The 17,786-nt window shown below is 53.2% G+C and overlaps 1 protein-coding gene and 1 long non-coding RNA gene across 2 annotated transcripts; one reads left to right on the plus strand and one right to left on the minus strand.

Annotated features, from left to right (window-relative positions):
- Positions 1-242: 242 nt before the first annotated feature.
- CADM4 (cell adhesion molecule 4) lies at positions 243-17,598 on the minus strand. Its single transcript, XM_035285712.3, has 9 exons — positions 17,506-17,598; positions 5,574-5,720; positions 5,136-5,288; positions 4,759-4,893; positions 4,098-4,262; positions 3,887-3,977; positions 3,099-3,271; positions 2,114-2,242; positions 243-1,309 (listed from the first exon to the last, which is right to left on the minus strand). Exons 1-9 carry the CDS (start codon positions 17,567-17,569, stop codon positions 1,200-1,202), a joined length of 1,167 nt encoding a protein of 388 aa, XP_035141603.1. The 5' UTR covers positions 17,570-17,598; the 3' UTR covers positions 243-1,199.
- Positions 4,201-11,512, plus strand: LOC144580805 (uncharacterized). Its single transcript, XR_013530975.1, has 4 exons — positions 4,201-6,591; positions 8,228-8,308; positions 8,930-9,138; positions 11,188-11,512. It is a non-coding gene; the product is annotated as an uncharacterized LOC144580805 (long non-coding RNA).
- Positions 17,599-17,786: the final 188 nt, after the last annotated feature.

Raw genomic sequence — 17,786 nt, forward strand, 5'->3', positions numbered from 1 at the left:
GGGCCATGGGATGGGGTAGCTCAGTAGCTATCAAAGAGGTAAGACTCCGTGACTATTTGGCTGAATAAGTGGCCAAACCCAGGTTTCTTGGGAGGTTGAGCTGCCCTCAATGAGGTCAGGACCTTCTCCTGGCCAGTACTGTCCACTAGCAACCATCACACTCCCCTCTCCCCTCTCCTTTAGTTCCCCTCCCAATGCTATGGCCCTTGACAGCAGGACAGACACACAGCCACCCCAAGCACTTGTTCTCTCCTCAGTTTAATGGTGGTTAGTGAGATTGCCAAACCCCCTCCCCATTTCCCTCCCTGCCCCGTACAAAATGTGTGTGTGGTTTTTTGTTTTTTGTTTTTGTTTTTTTAACAAGAAAAGGGGCAAAAGCCAGGAATGGGGAGGGGGGTGCAATCTGATATTTTCATACAGATTTTTGATTTTTTAATATATTATATATAAAACCATAGAGACCATGTATCCTCCCCAAACTCCTTTCCCCCTCCCCGGGGGGCCTGGAGGAGAGATGGGGAAGGCCCCCCCAGGAGTGGGTGGACAGAGAGACAAATATGGATGGGACAGACGTTGGGGGAGAAGGTAGAGAGAAGGGGAGTCCAGGAACCTGGAGAAGGGGGATTGGAGAAAAGGGTTGGGGTTGTCTCCCTCACTGCCCCCATCAAAGTTATGACACAAAGACACAGAATCCCTGTTTCCATGCCCTCCCCCACCCATCCCCCCACCGTGCAAACATGGCTTTGCAAAGAGGTGCCCAGAGCTCTGTGGAACTCTTACAATGGCTGGCATGGGGTCTAGGACCCCCAAAGAAATCTGTGTTCCCCTTCCCTGCCCACCCCACCCTTCCCAGAAACTGACCCCCTCCCCACAAGACCTGGTTTTGTAGCCTAGGGGCCCTGGCCTTCTCCCAGTTATCTTTTCCCAACCCAATCCCTACTGCCCTCCCTGGACTTGGGGGATCTGGACCTTTGGCCCTTGCCCCCTGGGGGACCCAGACCTCTGGGCTCTCACTTCTGGCCCTTACAGAGATCCAGGCATCCAACACCCCCATCCCTGCCCAAGTGTCTGAGGTGTTAGTGGTGGGGGGAGAAGCCCACCATCCCAGACTCTGGTAAATGTCTTTGCTGGTTCCTTGCAGCTGGCAGTGGCGGGGACCCCAGCCCAGGCCCATGCCTAGGCCTGGGGTGGGGGTAGGGTCAGATGAAGAATTCCTCTTTCCTCTTGTGTCCATCGCTGCCGTTGAGGAAGGCTTCTCTTGCTTCTCCCTGTTCATCCAAGCCACTGGCTTCGTGGGTCAAATAGGAACCTGAGGAGGTGACAGACCCCCAGGGCAGGGGTGACATATTTGTGGATCCAGGAGTTGGATAGAAATATAGAGGAAGCAGGAGACAGACAAGACAGATGCCAGACAGAGGAAGAGGGAGAAACAGAACACACAGGGAGAGGCAGAGAAACAGGTAAACAACAGTGGCAGAGAAAGGGGTAAAAGCAGAATTAGGAGGACTCCAAAAGCTCACGGAAAGTGCCCATCATTATCCCTTCTCTCTTTTTTTTTTTTTAGAGTTTCACCATGTTGGCCAGGCTGGTCTTGAACTCCTGACCTCAGGTGATCCGCCCGCCTTGGCCTCCCAAAGTGCTGAGATTACAGGCGTGAGCCACCACGCCCGGCCCCATTATCCCTTCTCTTGGAGGTATTCCCTTGCCCTGCTCCCAGCGAATTCGCAATTAGGAAGATAAATTGTTTTATTCAAATCCATGCTCTTTTTTCCCTAATTTTTTGTACTTTTAGTAGAAAAGGGGTTTTGCCATGGTGCCCACGCTGGTCTCGAACTCTTGGCCTCAAGTGCTCCACCTGTCTTGGCCTTCCAAAGTGCTGGGATTACAGGCGTGAACCACCGCGTTGCCCAGCCACAAATCGATGCCCTGAATTCAGCTTCTAAATTCTAGCCTTTTTCGAGTCCTGTGCCGAAAGCCCCGCCCCCTTTGTAATCTCGGCCGCAGGTGCGGCGGGATTTGGAATCTGGAGCCTAGGTTCTGCCCCCTCGTCACCCCGCCTCTATCCGATCCCCACGACCAACCAACCGTTGAGTCTAGGCCCCGCCCCACTCACCCTTCTGCCGTACCGAGCACCAGACCATGCCCACTAGCACACATATGATCAGAAACACCAGCAGCGCCAGGATGCCGCCCACAATGGCATAGGGAACCGACGTCTGAGCCTCTACCACGGCACCGGGATCTGCCAGAGGGACAGGGTGCAGGACCAGGTCATCAGAGGACGGTCCCAGTCTGGCCCCGTCCCTGCCAAGCTTTTAAGCCATTCTGCACACGTCTAACCGAGCCCTTTTATGTGCCACGCCCCTCAAAAGTTACTGCCACCTTGTAGTCCCTTCCCTTTCCAGATGCTTGTTGGTTTGTACACTGCCCGACCCCTTCCCTGAGTCATGTTGCATCTTCCTTTTCTTTTTCTTGTTTTCTTCTGCAGAGACGGGTTGGGCGGGGTGGGAGAATTCTCGCTATGAGGCCCAGACTGGTCTCAAACTCCTGGGCTCAAGCGATCCTCTGGCCTAAGCCTCCCAAAATGCTGGGATTACAGGCGTGAGCGACGGCACCCAGCCATCCCTTTTCTTTTGACTCAAGTTTTTTCCTCCACTAAGTAATAGAGTCCAAGAAACAGGTCCAAGTCCCTTCCCACCTTGTCTAAGACGCTCCAAGCATTTAAAGTGCTGGGCCCAACTACTTCCAGAATTTCTGCCCCATCGTCATAGAGCTAAACACAGAACAGCTGTGTGCTTGAGGCCCTTCCAACCACTTTACATATTTAGCTCATATAACCTTCACAACAGCCTTGTGACGTAGATGCTATTGTTTATTTCCACTTTACTGATGGGTAAACTAAGGCGCAGACAGGTTCGGTTATCTGCAGTAGAATGCGGCCAACCTGAATTTGTGCCCCGCTGGCCAGTCTGTCCCAAAACGACAAGAACTCTGTTGGCTACGGACCCCCTGAATTACGCGGCGTCTTTGCCCAAGCTCCACCCCTGCCGCCTGGCGCCCTGAGCCCTGCCCGCAAGTCGGCCGCAGCCTGCCCTCACCGTAGACCACGAGTACATAGAGCGCCCTCGCATGGCCGTGCTTATTGGACGCCTCACAAGTGTAGGTGCCGTTATCCGCGGATACCAGGCCCGGCAGCGTGAGCGTCTCTCCCACGGCCTCCGCCCTCTCCGGCAAAGACTCATTCCCGCGGTTCCAGCGGATCTGGTTTGGCCTGGGTGGGGATAAAGTACAGTGAAAGTTAGTAACTCAGGTGCGAGCACCCAAGTCTGAATTGTCAGGAATCTAGACATGTAACTCTCACCCCACAGGGACCTCCAAATAAGAGGCTTCCTGCTATCTCTCCTTTCGGGAAAACCAATAGCCCTGGGCCCACTTCCACTGTCACTACGGTCTCAGAAATTCTAGCCCAGGCTGATCATGGTGGCTCATGCCTGCAATCACAGCATTTTAGGAGGCTGAGGCGGGAGGGTCGCTTGAGGCCAGCAGTTCCAGACCAGCCTGGACAACTTAGAAGACCCTGTCACTACAATTTAAAGAAAAGAAAAAGGAATTCTAACCCTCCCACACTATTCCATCTTCAGCATCCAGGAGTTAGATGCTGTACAGCTTCAGTATTGGGGAGTCCAAGCCTCCAGATTCTTCCTCCCCCGGGATCCAGGAATCCAAGTCCTAGCTCCCTGTTCATCCAGGTCCCAGCTCCCTGTTTGTCCAGGTCCTCAGCTGTCTCCTCCTCAGGACCTAGGAGTCCAGGTCCCCAGTCCCTGTTCTTCCAGATCCCCAGCTTTCTCTTCCTGAGGATGCAGGAGGCTCAGGCCCCAGAGCTCACCTCGGGTTTCCCGTGACAGCACACGTCAACACCAGTGTGTCTCCCTCCCTCACCACAGCTTGGGAGGCATGGATCCGGGCCGTTGGGGAGTCTGTAGGCAAAAGTAAGAAGGGAAAGTAGTTCCGAGCCATCACGCGGGACAAGGGAGACCCTGCCAGGTGTGGGGGGCTGGCGTTGGGATCCCTCAGGTCCCGACCCACCGGGCACTTACACTGCACGTCCAGCACGTACTGCGTCTGCTTGCTGTGTCCGGAGGGCAGTGCCTGGTTCTGCGCCTCACAGATGATGATACCACCATCATCCTTACGGTCCACACGAAACCGCACTGTGCTTGCCACGCTCCAGACCTTGCCATTTTCCTGGCCGCTGCTCACTCCTGCAACGCCCCGCCCAGACACTGTCAGGCTACGATTCTGGCTCCATCCACCCACCCGAACCAACCCCTAAGCAGGCTACTTGCCAAGCTCCACCCCTTGCCCAGAGGCCACATCTCTTATCCTCCAAGCTATGCCCCTCCCCAAACCAAGCCCACATGCCTCCTCCCAAAGCTCTTCCCTCTTTCACGCTCATGCTTTCTCGTCTATCAATCCATTTAATTGATCTCTATATAAAAACATAAATGTATATATATATACTTAGAGATGGGGTCTTGCAATTTTGGCCAAGTTGAACTCCTGACCTCAAGCAATCCTCCTATCTCAGCCTCCCAAAGTGCTAGGATTACAGGTATGAGCCACCGCCCTTAGACTACCTATTGAATGACCAGTGTCTGTAAAAACCTGTGGCTCCTCTCCGAGCCCTGCCTACATATAAACAACCTCTCTTAAGTCCCACCTCCTCCCCAACCCTCCTCAGCACTTGGCCCAGGGTACCTTTCAGCTCCTTGCGGTCCCTGTACCAGCGCAAGGTGGCAGCCGGGCGGGACCGTGGAACCAGGCAGCTGAGCTCCACCTCACCGCCCTCTACCGCTTGCTCCCGGACCTCCACCACGGGATTCTCCGGGGCCACTGCCGCAGGGAAAAGGGAAGTAAGGGGTTAAAGAAGCATGAACCTGGGTTCAAAACGATCAAGCTGCTGGTTCCCAGGGACCAAAGGGAACCAGGGTCCCAGGTGGCAGGGCTCAAAGCGGGTCAGGAGCCAGGTGCCCATCCAGGATGTTAAAAATAGCCATGGTCAGAAAGTCTCAGGAGAAGAGAGAAACAGAGAAGAAAGAAGGAGAGGATGCATCCAACAAGGGGGAGGGCGTTACCTAGTACAGTGAGCGTGGCAATCTGGTGGTGGGTGTCTTCCGTGTAGAGCTGGCAGAAATAGCCCCCCTCGTCCTCCAGGCGGGCATCTGAGAGCCGGATCCGCACCCGGCGTGGGGAGAACTCCTCAAGCTGGAAACGCTCATCCTTCAACGCTAGAGAGAGTGAGGGGGAAGGTGTGAATTTCGGGAGTCCTGAGCTCACAAGTCCCACCCATCCAACAGGAGCTTTGAGTTCAACCCTCTGCCTCTTTTCTGCAGCCATATCTATGAGTTTGAGGTGTCCAACTATTTACTCCCTTGAGGACCCAGAGCTATTCAAGTCCTCCTGGCTGCAGAACCAGGAGTCCAGAGCCCCCAGCCCTTTATTCCCTGAAACCCAGGAGATGAAGCTAAGGTGTGTCCTCTTTCAGGATAGGAAGTCTGGGCCCCAGCACTCACCACGGGTGCCATTGAAGAAGAGGGTCTGCCGGGCTGGGTTCTGGATGACAACTATGGACCCATCATACTGGTGCAGACGGCAGGTGATCTCAGCCACCCCACCCTCAGCCACTGTCACGTTCTCTGTCTGTACTTCTTGTCCTGTCCCTGGACCATTAGAGAGATGGGATAGAAGACTCATTGAGAGCTGCAATTCAATCTCTTCTCTCTCCCTCTCCCCCATCCAAACCTCCAATCCCTCTCTCTCCCCTCATTCATTTCATTGCACCGAACATTTCCTGCAGGCCAGAGTCCAGGACAGGGAGGAAACCCGCTCCCTGCTCTAAAAGAGCTGCAATCAAGATTTAGTAGAATATGCTCTAATGAGGGCAGCACAGGGCACACTAGGAGCCCAGAGCAAGGGGAGACTATTATACAACTGCCTAGAGAGATGGGTAGCCAGAGATGGCTCTGCAATGAGGCTCCCTTGGATCTGGATCTTAAAGAGTAAGCAGGAGTTTACAAGGTGTGGGAGACTGCTCTGTGTTCACCAAGCCTCATCTTTCACACCTGGGCACATATTGTAGCCTGTTTGCAAAGATGGCTGTAATTTTCTTCCTGTTCCTGGACATGCCCTTTGCAAGTTGATTTTGCTTTTCCTACCGTTGAGAAAGCACTCCATCCCCCACTAGTCTGGGTAAGCCTTGTGAGTTGCTTTGATCAACAGAATTTGCTGTAAGTGATATTGAGCCTAGGCCTGAAGAGGCCTTGCAGCTTCCACTCCTGCCTTAAGACTGTTGCATGGTGATGCCCAGACTAGTGTCTTTGCAGATGAGAGATCACAGTGAAAGAGAAGCCCAGCCAGCAGCCAGCACCAACCACCAGCTGTGTGAGTGAGGCCATCCTGGATCATCCAGCCCCAGCTGCCCCACCAGATGACTGCAGCCACACAAGTGATCCCAGTTGAGACCAAGATAAGATCTGCACACCTGGTCCAGTCCAAATTGCTGAACCCCAGAATCATGAACAAATAGGCTGGGTGAGGTGGCTCATGCCTGTAATCCCAAGACTTTGGGAGGCTGAGGCGGGTGGATCACGAGGTCAAGAGATCGAGACCATCCTGGTCAACATGGTGAAACCCCGTCTCTACTAAAAATACAAAAAATTAGCTGGGCATGGTGGTGCGCGCCTGTAATCCCAGCTACTCGGGAGGCTGAGGCAGGAGAATTGCCTGAACCCAGGAGGCGGAGACTGCGGTGAGCCGAGATCGCGCCATTGCACTCCAGCCTGGGTAACAAGAGCGAAACTTCATCTCAAAAAAAAGTACGGTTGTTTTAAGCCCCTAAGTTGTAGGTGATCTGTTCTACTGCTAAAGTTAACTGATACAATACATAACCAGCCTATACTTTCCAGCATCCTTTGTGGTTAGGTGGGGGCCATGTGACCAATTCTGGCCAATGAGATGTAGGCAGAGGAGAAGCACCTCTTGCAGCCTGACCCATCTCCCTCATAATCCTTCACACTGGCTGAATAGAGAGGACTCCAAGGAGCCTAGAGGAGGGCAGGATCACAAGCCGGAAGGAACCCGGGTCTCTAACTGTCCTCCATGACCCGCCTGTGCAGAATTGTGACAAGAGCCAGAAATATACTTTTTTTATTAAGCCATTGAGATTTCAGGGGTGTCTGTTGCAGCAGATAACCTACCCCGATTAATCCATCAGAAAAACAAGGTGAGGATTAGAAAGGGGGTGTTTCTAGCACCAGCGGAGGAAAGAGCTTAGAAAAGCTGAAAGCCAAGACCAATCATCAGTATCACTATCATCATGTGTTTTCTTCAAAATAACAATAACCCCCATAGCTACCATTTATTAGGCACTGGCAGTGCTAGTCCCTGTGCTAAGGATGTTACCCACATAACTTACATTTAATCTTCACAATCCCTGTAGCTGGAACTACAGGTGTGCACCACCACACCTGGCTAATTTTTGTATTTTTTTAGAGACAGAATTTCACTGTGTTGCCCAGGCTAGTCCTGAACTCATGAACTGGCAGCCTGCACTATTATTAATCCCCATTTTTCCCCTGTCCCCATTTTATAGGCAAGGAAATTGGCCCACAGAGATGAAATGACTTGCCCAAGGTCACAGCCAAGAGTGGCAGTGCCAAGATCTGCATCCAAATCTCTGGTTCTATATCCTGCACCCATATATACACTCCTGGCTGCCTGGAATAAGTGTCCATCATTGGCAGGGGGTTGTGAGATAGGCTTGTGATGGGCCTCAAATGCCAACCTAGGAGATTGGCCTTTATCCTAAAGGCCAGTGAAGCTGTCGAAGCAGGAAAATGCCATGATTAGATCTGGCAATTTGTCTTTCAGTGAAGGATAACTATCCATGTCTTTTCCATTCAGGTGCAAGGTTGCATTCATTCATGAGTATTTCCCAAGTATCGCATAAGTTCTTGGGGGCTGAGTTCTTAGAGATGAGTTAGATGAGGTCCCTGACCTTTAAGATTTATGGGAAGGTAGAAACCAATCACTGTAATCAAAAGTGTTACGTTCTCTGTAAGAGAACTCCTAATGTGGGAGTTGAGGGGTAGAAAACATTATTTCTGGAGGGTGGAGACAGAGACTTCCGGCTTCCTTTTCTGACACCCATTTTCCCCTTTCTCCTCAGTAAAAGGAGAGGACACTGATTGCATTTTATGGTTGCACTATGTCCAGCAGAAAGAGACATTTCTGTCTCCCTTGCAGCAAGGTAAAGCCATCTGATAAAATGTTGTCCAGCTGGGTATAAGCCAAAATGTTGCAGGACAATTTTGGGAAGACTTCCTAAAACAGGAGGACAAACCCTTTTTCTACCGTCACCTTTGTGCTGCCTGGAACTAGACGTATGATGTACGGAATTCAGGTAGCCATACTGAACCATGAGGACAAGGGCGGTGGGGATGGTGGAGCCAAGAGCTGGAAGGTGCCTGAGTCTCTGGTGACAATGTGGAGCTGCTGTAGCAGCCCTGGACTCCTACCTCTGGACTTCTTTTATGTTTGAGTATAACACTTCGGGTGTTTATTTTTAAAATGTATTTTAGAGATGAGGTCTCACTATGTTGCCTGGGCTGGACTCAAACTCCTAGGCTCAAGCAGTCCTCCTGCCTCAGCTTCCTGAGTAGCTCAAACTACAGCATGTCGAGTATTTAAGCCATTATTTGAGGTTTATCTAGCACCTCCTGGAATATCAAGCTTAACGTGTCCAATCCTTGCCCCAGATATTTTCCTCCCCAAATTCTCTCAATCTCACTAAATGTCACCACCATCCACCTGGTTGCTCAGGTCAAAAACCTAGAAATCATTCAAGTTCTCTCCCTTTCCCTCATCCCAGTATCCATTCCATCAGCAGTATCTGTCCATCCTACCTCAAAGACATATCCCAGACCGAATCACCTTTGTCTGCCCCTCCTACTCTCACCCTCATCTGGCATCATCCCTCACCCGGACTCTGCAAGAGCTTACTCGTGGGTCTCTCTGCATCCCTGTCTGCCTCCTCCACGGCTGTTCTCCACCCAGTGGCCGAATGGATTTTTCAAAGAGGTAAATCAGATCAATTCACCTCTCTCCTTAAAACCCTCTGAGGGCTGCCCATAACACATAGAATAAAATAGAGACCCCTTCCCAGGGACTTCAAGGTGCTCTGTGGCCTGGCCCCTCTCTGACCTCACTTCATTCTGGGCTCACTAGCCCTGCTGTCCCTCAAACATGCTGAGCTGGTTCACACCTCAGAGACTTCACCCTTTTCTTCCTTCTGCCTGGAATGTTCTCCCTACCTCCCAACCCCCATCTTCCCAGGGCTGACTCCTGTTCCCATTTGGGTCTCAAATCATATCAGTACCTTCTCAGAGAGGCCTTCCCTCACTGCTCATCCTTCACCTTTAGATCACTTTCTTTTCTTTTAAGAGACAAAGTCAGCCTGGTGCGGTGGCTCATACCTGTAATCCTTGACTTTGGGAGGTCAAGGCAGGCAGATCACCTGGAGTCAGGAGTTTGAGACCAGCCTGGCCAAGATGGTGAAACATTATATCTACTAAAAATACAAAAATTAGCCAGGTGTGGTGGTGTGTGCCTGTAGCCCTGGCTTCTCGGGAGGCTGAGGCAGGAGAATTGCTTGAACCTGGGAGGCAGAAGTTGCAGTGAGCTGAGATTTAGCCACTGCACTCCAATCTGGGTGACAGAGTGAGACTCTGTCTCAAAAAAAATAAATGAATAAAAGCGGGGCGGGAGAGACAGGGTATTGCTCTGTTGCTCAGGCTGAAGTGCAGTGGCATGATCACGGCTCACTGCAGCCTTGAACTCCTGGGCTCATGCCATCCTCCCACCTCAGCCTCCCAAGAAACTGAGACTATAGGCTCCTCTCACCGTACCTGGCTAATTTTTGTGGTTTTTGTCAAGACAGAGATTCTCCATGTTGCCCAAGCTGGTCTCCAACTCCTGGTCTCACGGGAGCCTCCTGCCTCAGTTTCCCAAAGTGGTGGGATTACAGGCGTGAGCCACTGCGCCCGGCCCAGAACACTTTCTATTTCCTCACTATTGTTTTACTTCTTCTACAAAGATTCACTGGAATTATCAGATTAATTTGCTTATTTGTTTACTGTCTGTTTGCCCATGACCAGAATATATACTCTAGGAAGTCAGGGATATAATCCTTTGGGTTTATTGCTGCACCCCTAGTACCTAGAAGAGTGCTTGGTACCCGATAAATGTCTAGGGAATTTGCTGCATGAATTACATTCGTCAGATGGTATATCTGTTTATCTTTCTTTTTTATTTTTATTTTTGAGATGGAGTTTCGCTCTTTCACTCAGGATAGAGTATACTGGCTCAGTCTCAGCTCACTGCAACCTCCACCTTCCAGATTCAAGCGATTCTCCTGCTTCAGCCTCCCGAATAGCTGGGACTACAGGCGCCCACCACCATGCCTGGCTAATTTTTGTATTTTTTTTTTTTGAGACGGAGTTTTCGCTCTTGTTACCCAGGCCGGAGTGCCATAGCATGATCTCGGCTCACGGCAACCTCCGCCTCCTGGGTTCAAGCAATTCTTCTGCCTCAGCCTCCTGAGTTTCTGGGACTACAGGCGCACGCCACCATGCCCAGCTAATTTTTGTATTTTTAGTAGAGATGGTGTTTCACCTTGTTGACCAGGATGGTCTCGATCTCTTGACCTCATGATCCACCCACCTCAGCCTCCCAAAGTGCTGGGATTATAGGCGTGAGCCACCGTGCCCGGCCCTGATTTTTGTATTTTTAATAAAGATGGGGTTTCACCATATTGGCCAGGCTGGTCTTGAACTCCTGACCCTGTGATCCACCTGCCTTGCCTCCCAAAGTGCTGGGATTACAGGCGTGAGCCACTGTGCCCAGCCTGCCTGCCTTTCTTTCTTTCTTCTTCTTCCTTCCTTTTCTTTTTTCGAGATAGGGTCTCACTCTGTCACCCGGGCTAGAGTGCAGTGCCACAATTATAGCTTACTGCAACCTTGAACACTTGGGGTTAAACGATCCTCCCACCTCAGGCTCCCAAATAGCTGAGAATACATGGGTGGGCTACCATGTCCAGCTAATTAAAAAACATTTTTTTTTTTTTTGTAGATATAGGGTCTCAATATCTTGCCCAGGTTGGTCTTGAACTCCTGGGCTCAAGCAATCCTCCTGCCTTGGCCTCCCAAAGTGCTGGAATTATAGGCATGAGCAACTGCACCCAGCCCAGAGAGAACCTCATTTCAGCCTCGCAACCACTTTGTGACATCTATCTTGTCATCTTAAACACCTGGGTTGATACCAGCTCAACCACTTGCCGTCTGTGTGGGGAGCGGGGGAAGTGACCTTGCCTTTCTGAGCCTCAGTTGCCCCATCTACAAAATGGGAATGATGCCAGCTGCAGGAAATGAGGATAAATAAAAGGTTCCTCTTCAAAGCTTTCCTCTTAGTTCATTACGAATAAATAACAGTTTCTTCAAAGGTTAATTTACTTTAAAGCTTTTGCTAATAAAGTAGCTGAGTCATAATAAAGAAATAAGTGCATCCCGTGTTCCTGGTTCTCACACTTTAACCCAGGTATTTGCCCTGACATGGCTGGATGAGCCCAGGCAAGTCTTAGATCAACGCTTATTCCCCTTTCTTATTTGGAAATGTTATCGCTTCTCTAAGCATTCCTCAAGTTACTTCCTCTTTTTCTTTGGTCTCCTCTGCCTTTACCTCTTTAGAAAATTTCCAAGTTTTTAGCCAATCGGGTCAAGCATAGAACGTGAGGTCCCGATTGGCTAAAAACTTGGTTCTGGCCAATGGAAACTGGACACAGCAGTAGGGCGACTGCATCAGGTTATGAAAGTTACAAATGTCCCTGTCTCCCTTGTTCAGGTGTGCTCTCATGGAAGCTGACACACACCCTTCCTGCAGGAAGTAAAACCAGCCTTGCTGAGTAATCCCTTGTCTCTGTGTGGATTTTTCCTGACGATAAACCCATTTCCAACACCAGTGTCTGCCCGGTAAGGATGAGCCCTGTGCGAGGCTCAGGGAGCCCTCTCTGCAAGGCTGTTTTAATACAACCTCGGGGAACATGCTCATGCACGTGAAAACTGGCATGCACATTCTGGTGCTTTTAAAAACATCTCAAAGCCCATCCATAGATCCTGGATCTCAAGGCTGCTTCCATGCTAGCCCCCCATTTTACAGATGTGGAGAATGAGGCTTAGCAGGTCCCAGACAAGTCAGTGGCAAAACTCACCATCTCCTGGGAGCCATCTGGTTCCTCTGGATCTGCCCCTACCAAATCTATCCCCTGCTCTCTGCTTGAGGGTGCACATGGGGTAAGGGTGGGGGGCTTTTGTCTTACTCCCTCCCCCTCCTGAGGAGTCAGTAACCAACAGTGTCCGTGCCTAGAATATTAATGTCTCAGCAGCTTTTGTTTGGGGGGTTGGGGGTGGTGGGGGCGGGACTTTCTGGTCAGAGAGGGGCTGAGCTTTAGGGACTGGGGCACTGGCCCTTTAAACTGTGTTGACAGCCAGGAGTCGTCATGGGGATGGTGCTTGGAAAAAGGGACAGGGGAGGGTTTGAGAAAGAGTGGCGGAGCAGGTAATGCATAAGACCCAGGAATCCAGCCCCCAAATACCTCCTCTCCCGGGACCCAGGAGTCTAGGCTTCCAGCCCCTCCTCCATAAGGTTCCAGGAGTCTGGGACCCCGGCTTCTTTCCCACTTACACCCAGGAATTCAGCCCCCAACCATCTCCTCTCCCAGGTTCCAGAAATCCAGACCCCTAGCCTTTTTCTCTATCAGGACCCAGGAGTCCGGGCTGCCAGCAGCCCCTTCCTTCAAACCTAGGAGTCAGACCTCAGCCCTCTCCCAGTTTAGACACAGGAGTCTGGGCCTCCAGCCCCCTCCTCCTTCAGGACCCAGGAGCCAGGGGTCCAGAGTACACAGCTGGTGGATGTTTCCACGGAGACTAAGCAGGGTGGGGGGAGCGCTTCCTGGGTCCTGAGTCAGCGAATACCCAAGGGAGTCTCAAGGTCATAGTTCCGGGAAGGTCACCGCCACCCCTTCTGTATCCGCTCCCCAGGGGGCTCCTGGCATCCTGCCTCCTTCCCCCTCCCTCCCCTAGGGAGGTGGTACATCCCTGTGTCCTGACCGAACCCCCCTCAGCCCCCCATCAATGGCGGAGTCCGAACATCCTCGCACAAAGCGTCAATTCTTCCCCAGCTCAGCCTTGTGAAGGCGCCTGTATTCGCAGGACCTAGGCATCAGGGTCCCAGCCCCTCCTCCCCCAGAAACCTGGAGTGGACCCCTCCCTCCCCCCGCCCAGCCCATTCCTCCCTCAGGATCCTGGAGTCTGTATCCCCATCCCTTCCTCCCTCAAGACCTAGGAGTGTGGACTCCAGCCCCCTTTTCCTTCCGGACACAGGAGTTCCAGCGCTCAGCCTTCTCCTCGCTTAAACCCCCTCCTCCCTCACACCCAGGAGTCTAAGACCCCAGCCCCTTCCTCCCTCAGATCCAGGAGTCTAAGACTCCTGCCCCCTCCTCCCTGAGAAACAGGACTCTAAGACCCCAGCCCCCTCCTCCCCCAGAACCAGGAATCTAAGACCTCAGCCCCCTCCTCCCTAAGACCCCAACCCCCTTGTCCCTCAGACCCAGGAGTCTAAGACCCCAGCTCCCTCCTCCATCAGATCCAGGAGTCCAGGCCCCCCGCCCCTCCTGCATCAGATCCAGCCCCTCCTCTCCTGGAAACTTTTGAGTCTAAGTCCACAGCCCTGCCTTTCCTTAGCCCTCTGTCCCCCTCCCATCTGGGGACCTAGGCATCAGGTGGGGGCGTAGGGGTGAGTCAGCAGCCTCACACACAAAGTCCCCCCTGTGGCCCCCACATTCCTGGGATGTTCGGGACTCCCTGGATTCCAAGCCTCAGGCCTAGCCAGGGGGTGGGGAGTCCTCCAGAGGTCCTCCCTGGGTGTGGGGTACGGGAGGAATTCCAGCTCCGGGAAGAGTGCAGGCCTGCACTGAGATCCCACTGTCTGAACCTCCACCCTCAGTGCCCTCTATTCACCCCTTCCCAGCAGAGCCCAGGCTCAGCGCCTTCCCCTTGCCCCACTGGGTGCCCACGGAGGAGCCTGAGTGCCTGCTCCCTATGGGCCTGGGGTCTGCACAGGCAGAAACCAGTGGGTGCTTGGGTCCTGGTGCCACAGGCCATTGGATGCTGGCAGGTCTGACTGTCTCCAGGCCGCCCCCCCTCCCCGCACCCCTCCCAGAAAGAGAAAGCTGCCTTTGTGTTCTCCAAGATGGGGACAGGCCAGGCTCACACGACACTAGTGCACCCTTAGGCCCCAGCCCTGCTGTGTCTAAGGTCTTGGAATCCATTGCAGAACCTGACCCCCACCCCCAGCCTCTAGGGACACAGGCGCCTGGCTCATGAGTGGGTGGGTGGGTGGGTGGGGGTCAGTGATAGAAACCTCCAAAACCTGTTCCTTGGGGTGACTCACAATGGGGGGAGGATCCCCCTATTGTCAGAGTAGCTGGTCAGAATTTTAGCAGGGACAAGTGAGTCACCATGGGAGGGAAACATTATTTGGGGATCAACAACTGCCCCTTCGCAAGGGCCCTCAGCTCCTCACAGCCGCTCTGTTCTTTCTTTGTATTGGGTATCTGTTTCCTCTGTTCCTTTCTGTTCTACCCAATTTCTGGCTGTGGGTCCCCATTTCTGCCTGGGTGCGTCCCTGGGCAGGCAACCCATCCCTTCCTCTCACTTCCTCTCCTCTGCCCACCCTGGATCCTTCTTCTTGTGGCATACATCTCATCCTCTTCTTCTAATATGCTCAGAAGATGAATGAACCAGGAGAGAGAGAACATGTTTTTAAAATGGCACAAATGCACCCCATCTCCTCTGATTCCTGCTGGCTGGGCAAGATGAGAGAGGAAGGAGAGTGACTGAGAGAGAAATGTGGGAACAACTGATACCCCAAAAAGGTGGTGGCCCTGGCTACTCAGAAATATCCAATGAAAAGGAAAGCAGGCAGGGCCCTCCAAGACCACGTGCTACAGCCTCCTACTCCATGCTTTACAGAAGGGGACAATAGGGCCCAAAGAGGGACAGGGACTGATGCAAAATTATACTAAAAGGCCCTGGGTAAGGCTTAGACACAAGTTCCTTAGCTCCCAGCCGGGAGCTCTTTCCACGACACCAAGCTCACTCTCCACTTGTAAAAGCCACATACCATTTACTTTAGAGAAAGTTTACCAAGAGGATTAGGGTGCCAGGAAGCAGTGACTTGGAAATCAAACAAGGGACAGGGCTATAGACCTAACCCCCAGAAGCACCAGAGAAAGGCTTTTGCACGGGGCGGGTAGTACCTTGAGCTATATTCTGATCCTGAGAATTCAAAGTCTGATGATTCTAAGCTGTCAAGATTCGAAATGTCGTAGATGTCAAGATCCAGGAACTCCAAGACATCCAGATTTCACGACTTTAAAGACGTCAAGATGCCAGCATGCTAACACCATCACAGCTCTAGAACTTTAAAGGCGTCAAGATTCTAAAGCCTTCTGGATTCTAGAATCGTATCGATGCCAGCACTCTAAAGTACCATCAGAAGATTCTAAAGCCTTCTGGATTCTAGAATCGTATCGATGCCAGCACTCTAAAGTACCATCAGGTTCTTTGTTTACTGGATTCATTAGTTCCAGGATTCTAGGAACCTGGTGTTTAGCCTAAACAATAAAGATAAATTAAAATGGAAGGAAATGACACTAAGGCACCAAAGTTCTCATCTGGGAAACTGTGGTGTGCCTGGTGCAAAGAAAGGTGACGACGCAGTTCTAAAGCAGTCACAGACTAAAGAAAGGTAGACAGTGAGGGACAGCTTTGCCCCTCACCCTGGCCGAGGCGAGGGAGGCTCTGCCTCAAACCCAGAGTGGGGAACGTGTAACTGCACTCAGCTCGCCAGAAATCCCTTCAAGGTCTGAGCTGGCGTTCCCTTTCAGGTCACTAAGTTCAACATCCTCACTTTACAAAAAGAGAAACAGAAGCCTGGAGAGAGGGAGGTGTTTACCATTGGCTGAGATGGCAAATGGCAAGAGCCAAGATTTAAACCCAGGCCACCAGCCCCATGCCACCTGGGTACAACTCCTCTCCCCGACGTCTGCAGAATACCCAGCCCTCCTGCTTCTGCCCAGCCACCTTCCATTCCTCTGTTCCTTCCAAGAGTGGCTTTATCCACCAGGGAAGGGTGACCTGTGGCAGGTTCGAGACTCACACAGTGTGAGAGTAGTGTGTGGGTGACATTTCCTGACCTTGTCCCCAGTCTCAGGGTCACCTGAACTTGGGGGTCTCCAGCTTCTCACAGTATGTGATGAGAGTATGTGGATGGCTCCCTGGATGTCCGGGACAGGGGCTTCTCTGTGAGTCAAGCCTGGGTGTGTGAATGGGTGAGGAGGGTTTGGAGAGGCATTTGCTGAATCCACGTGTGTGCCTATACGTCAAGGTCCCCCATTCTCACTTCCCTGCACACATGCACACAGCTGTTGCCCCCCAGGGCTCTTTAGGACGCCCTGCCCGACTGAATTCCTCCAGGGGCACAGAGGGATAGAGAGAGGGAGGACAGAAGGATGGGAATGGGAGATCCCGGGATGGAGGCTATAAGGGTAGAGAGAGGAGGTAAAGCAGAAAGGCAGGGATGGAGACAGCGGGACAGAGAAGGGGAAAGAGACAGGTGACAGAAAGGGCTAGAGAAACGAGTGACAGAAAGACAGGGGAAAGACAAGAGGATGGGGCAGATAGGGGACAGAGAAAAAGGGACAGAAAAACAAGGGTGACAGCAAGACAGAGACAGGGACCTAGAATAGGGGCAGAGAGGGAGGGCAGAAATCCCGGGGAAAGAGAATAGAGAAGATGATGGAGGGGACAGAGTGACCCAGGAAAAGGGGACAGAGACCAGGGAGCAGAGGTAGGGGACAAAGACAGAAGAAATGAGGAACACGGAGGCAAGGAGAGAGGGAGACAGACAGAAGGAGGGACAGGACTTTGAGACTGAGGGACAGAGGACAAGGGTAGGGGGACGAGGAGCCAGACCGGGGATTCAGAGATGGGCGGACAGAGTGACGCGGAGACCGGACAGAAGGACAGCGGGACCGGCCTGGGGAAGGCGGACTTGTGTGTGTGTGTGGGGGGGGGGGTCTCAGGCCCTTTGTCCCCGCCGGGATCCGGCCTGCGCGGGTGGGGGGTGCTGCGGCACGGCGGCCCGGGCCCGCGCCCCCTCCCCCGCTCGTCGCTCCCGGCTCCCGGCCGGCGCTGCGCTTTGTCCCGGGGAAGGGGCCCGGTTGGGCCCCGCGCGCATTGTTCGGCCTCTGCGGCCCCGAGGCGGCCGGGCTGTCACCGCGGCGCGCCCCCCTCCCCAGCCCGGCCGGCCGACCCCGGCCCCCGACCCTACCTGGCCCCGCCGCGGCCGCCCACAGCAGCAGCAGCGGCCACTGGAAGCGCCGGGCCCGGCCCATGGTGCCGCCGCCGCCGCCGCCGCCGCCGCTCGCTCCCGGCCCGGCACCTGCACCGCCCGCGCCGCCCGCCCCGCCCCCCGCGCCGCCCGCCCCGCCCCCCGATCCCCGCCCCCTGCCCGCCCGGGGGCGGGGCGCCGAGGCCGGGGCGGGGCCGGGGAGGAGAGGGGGAGACTGAGGAGGGGCCCGGAGACAATCGAGGGGAAGGCCGGGTCGGGGG

Source organism: Callithrix jacchus, chromosome 22 (genome assembly GCF_049354715.1).
Source record: "Callithrix jacchus isolate 240 chromosome 22, calJac240_pri, whole genome shotgun sequence".
In the NCBI taxonomy this organism is placed as follows: Eukaryota; Metazoa; Chordata; class Mammalia; order Primates; family Cebidae; genus Callithrix; species Callithrix jacchus.

Coding starts and splice junctions, on each gene's coding strand:
- CADM4 (XM_035285712.3), bottom strand. CDS start 17,569: ATGGGCCGGGCCCGGCGCTTCCAGTGGCCGCTGCTGCTGCTGTGGGCG. Junction 4,894..5,135: donor TGCCACGCTCACTGTACTAG/GTAACGCCCTCC, acceptor TCCCTGCGGCAG/TGGCCCCGGAGAATCCCGTG. Junction 3,272..3,886: donor GCTGTCACGGGAAACCCGAG/GTGAGCTCTGGG, acceptor ATCCCCACCCAG/GCCAAACCAGATCCGCTGGA.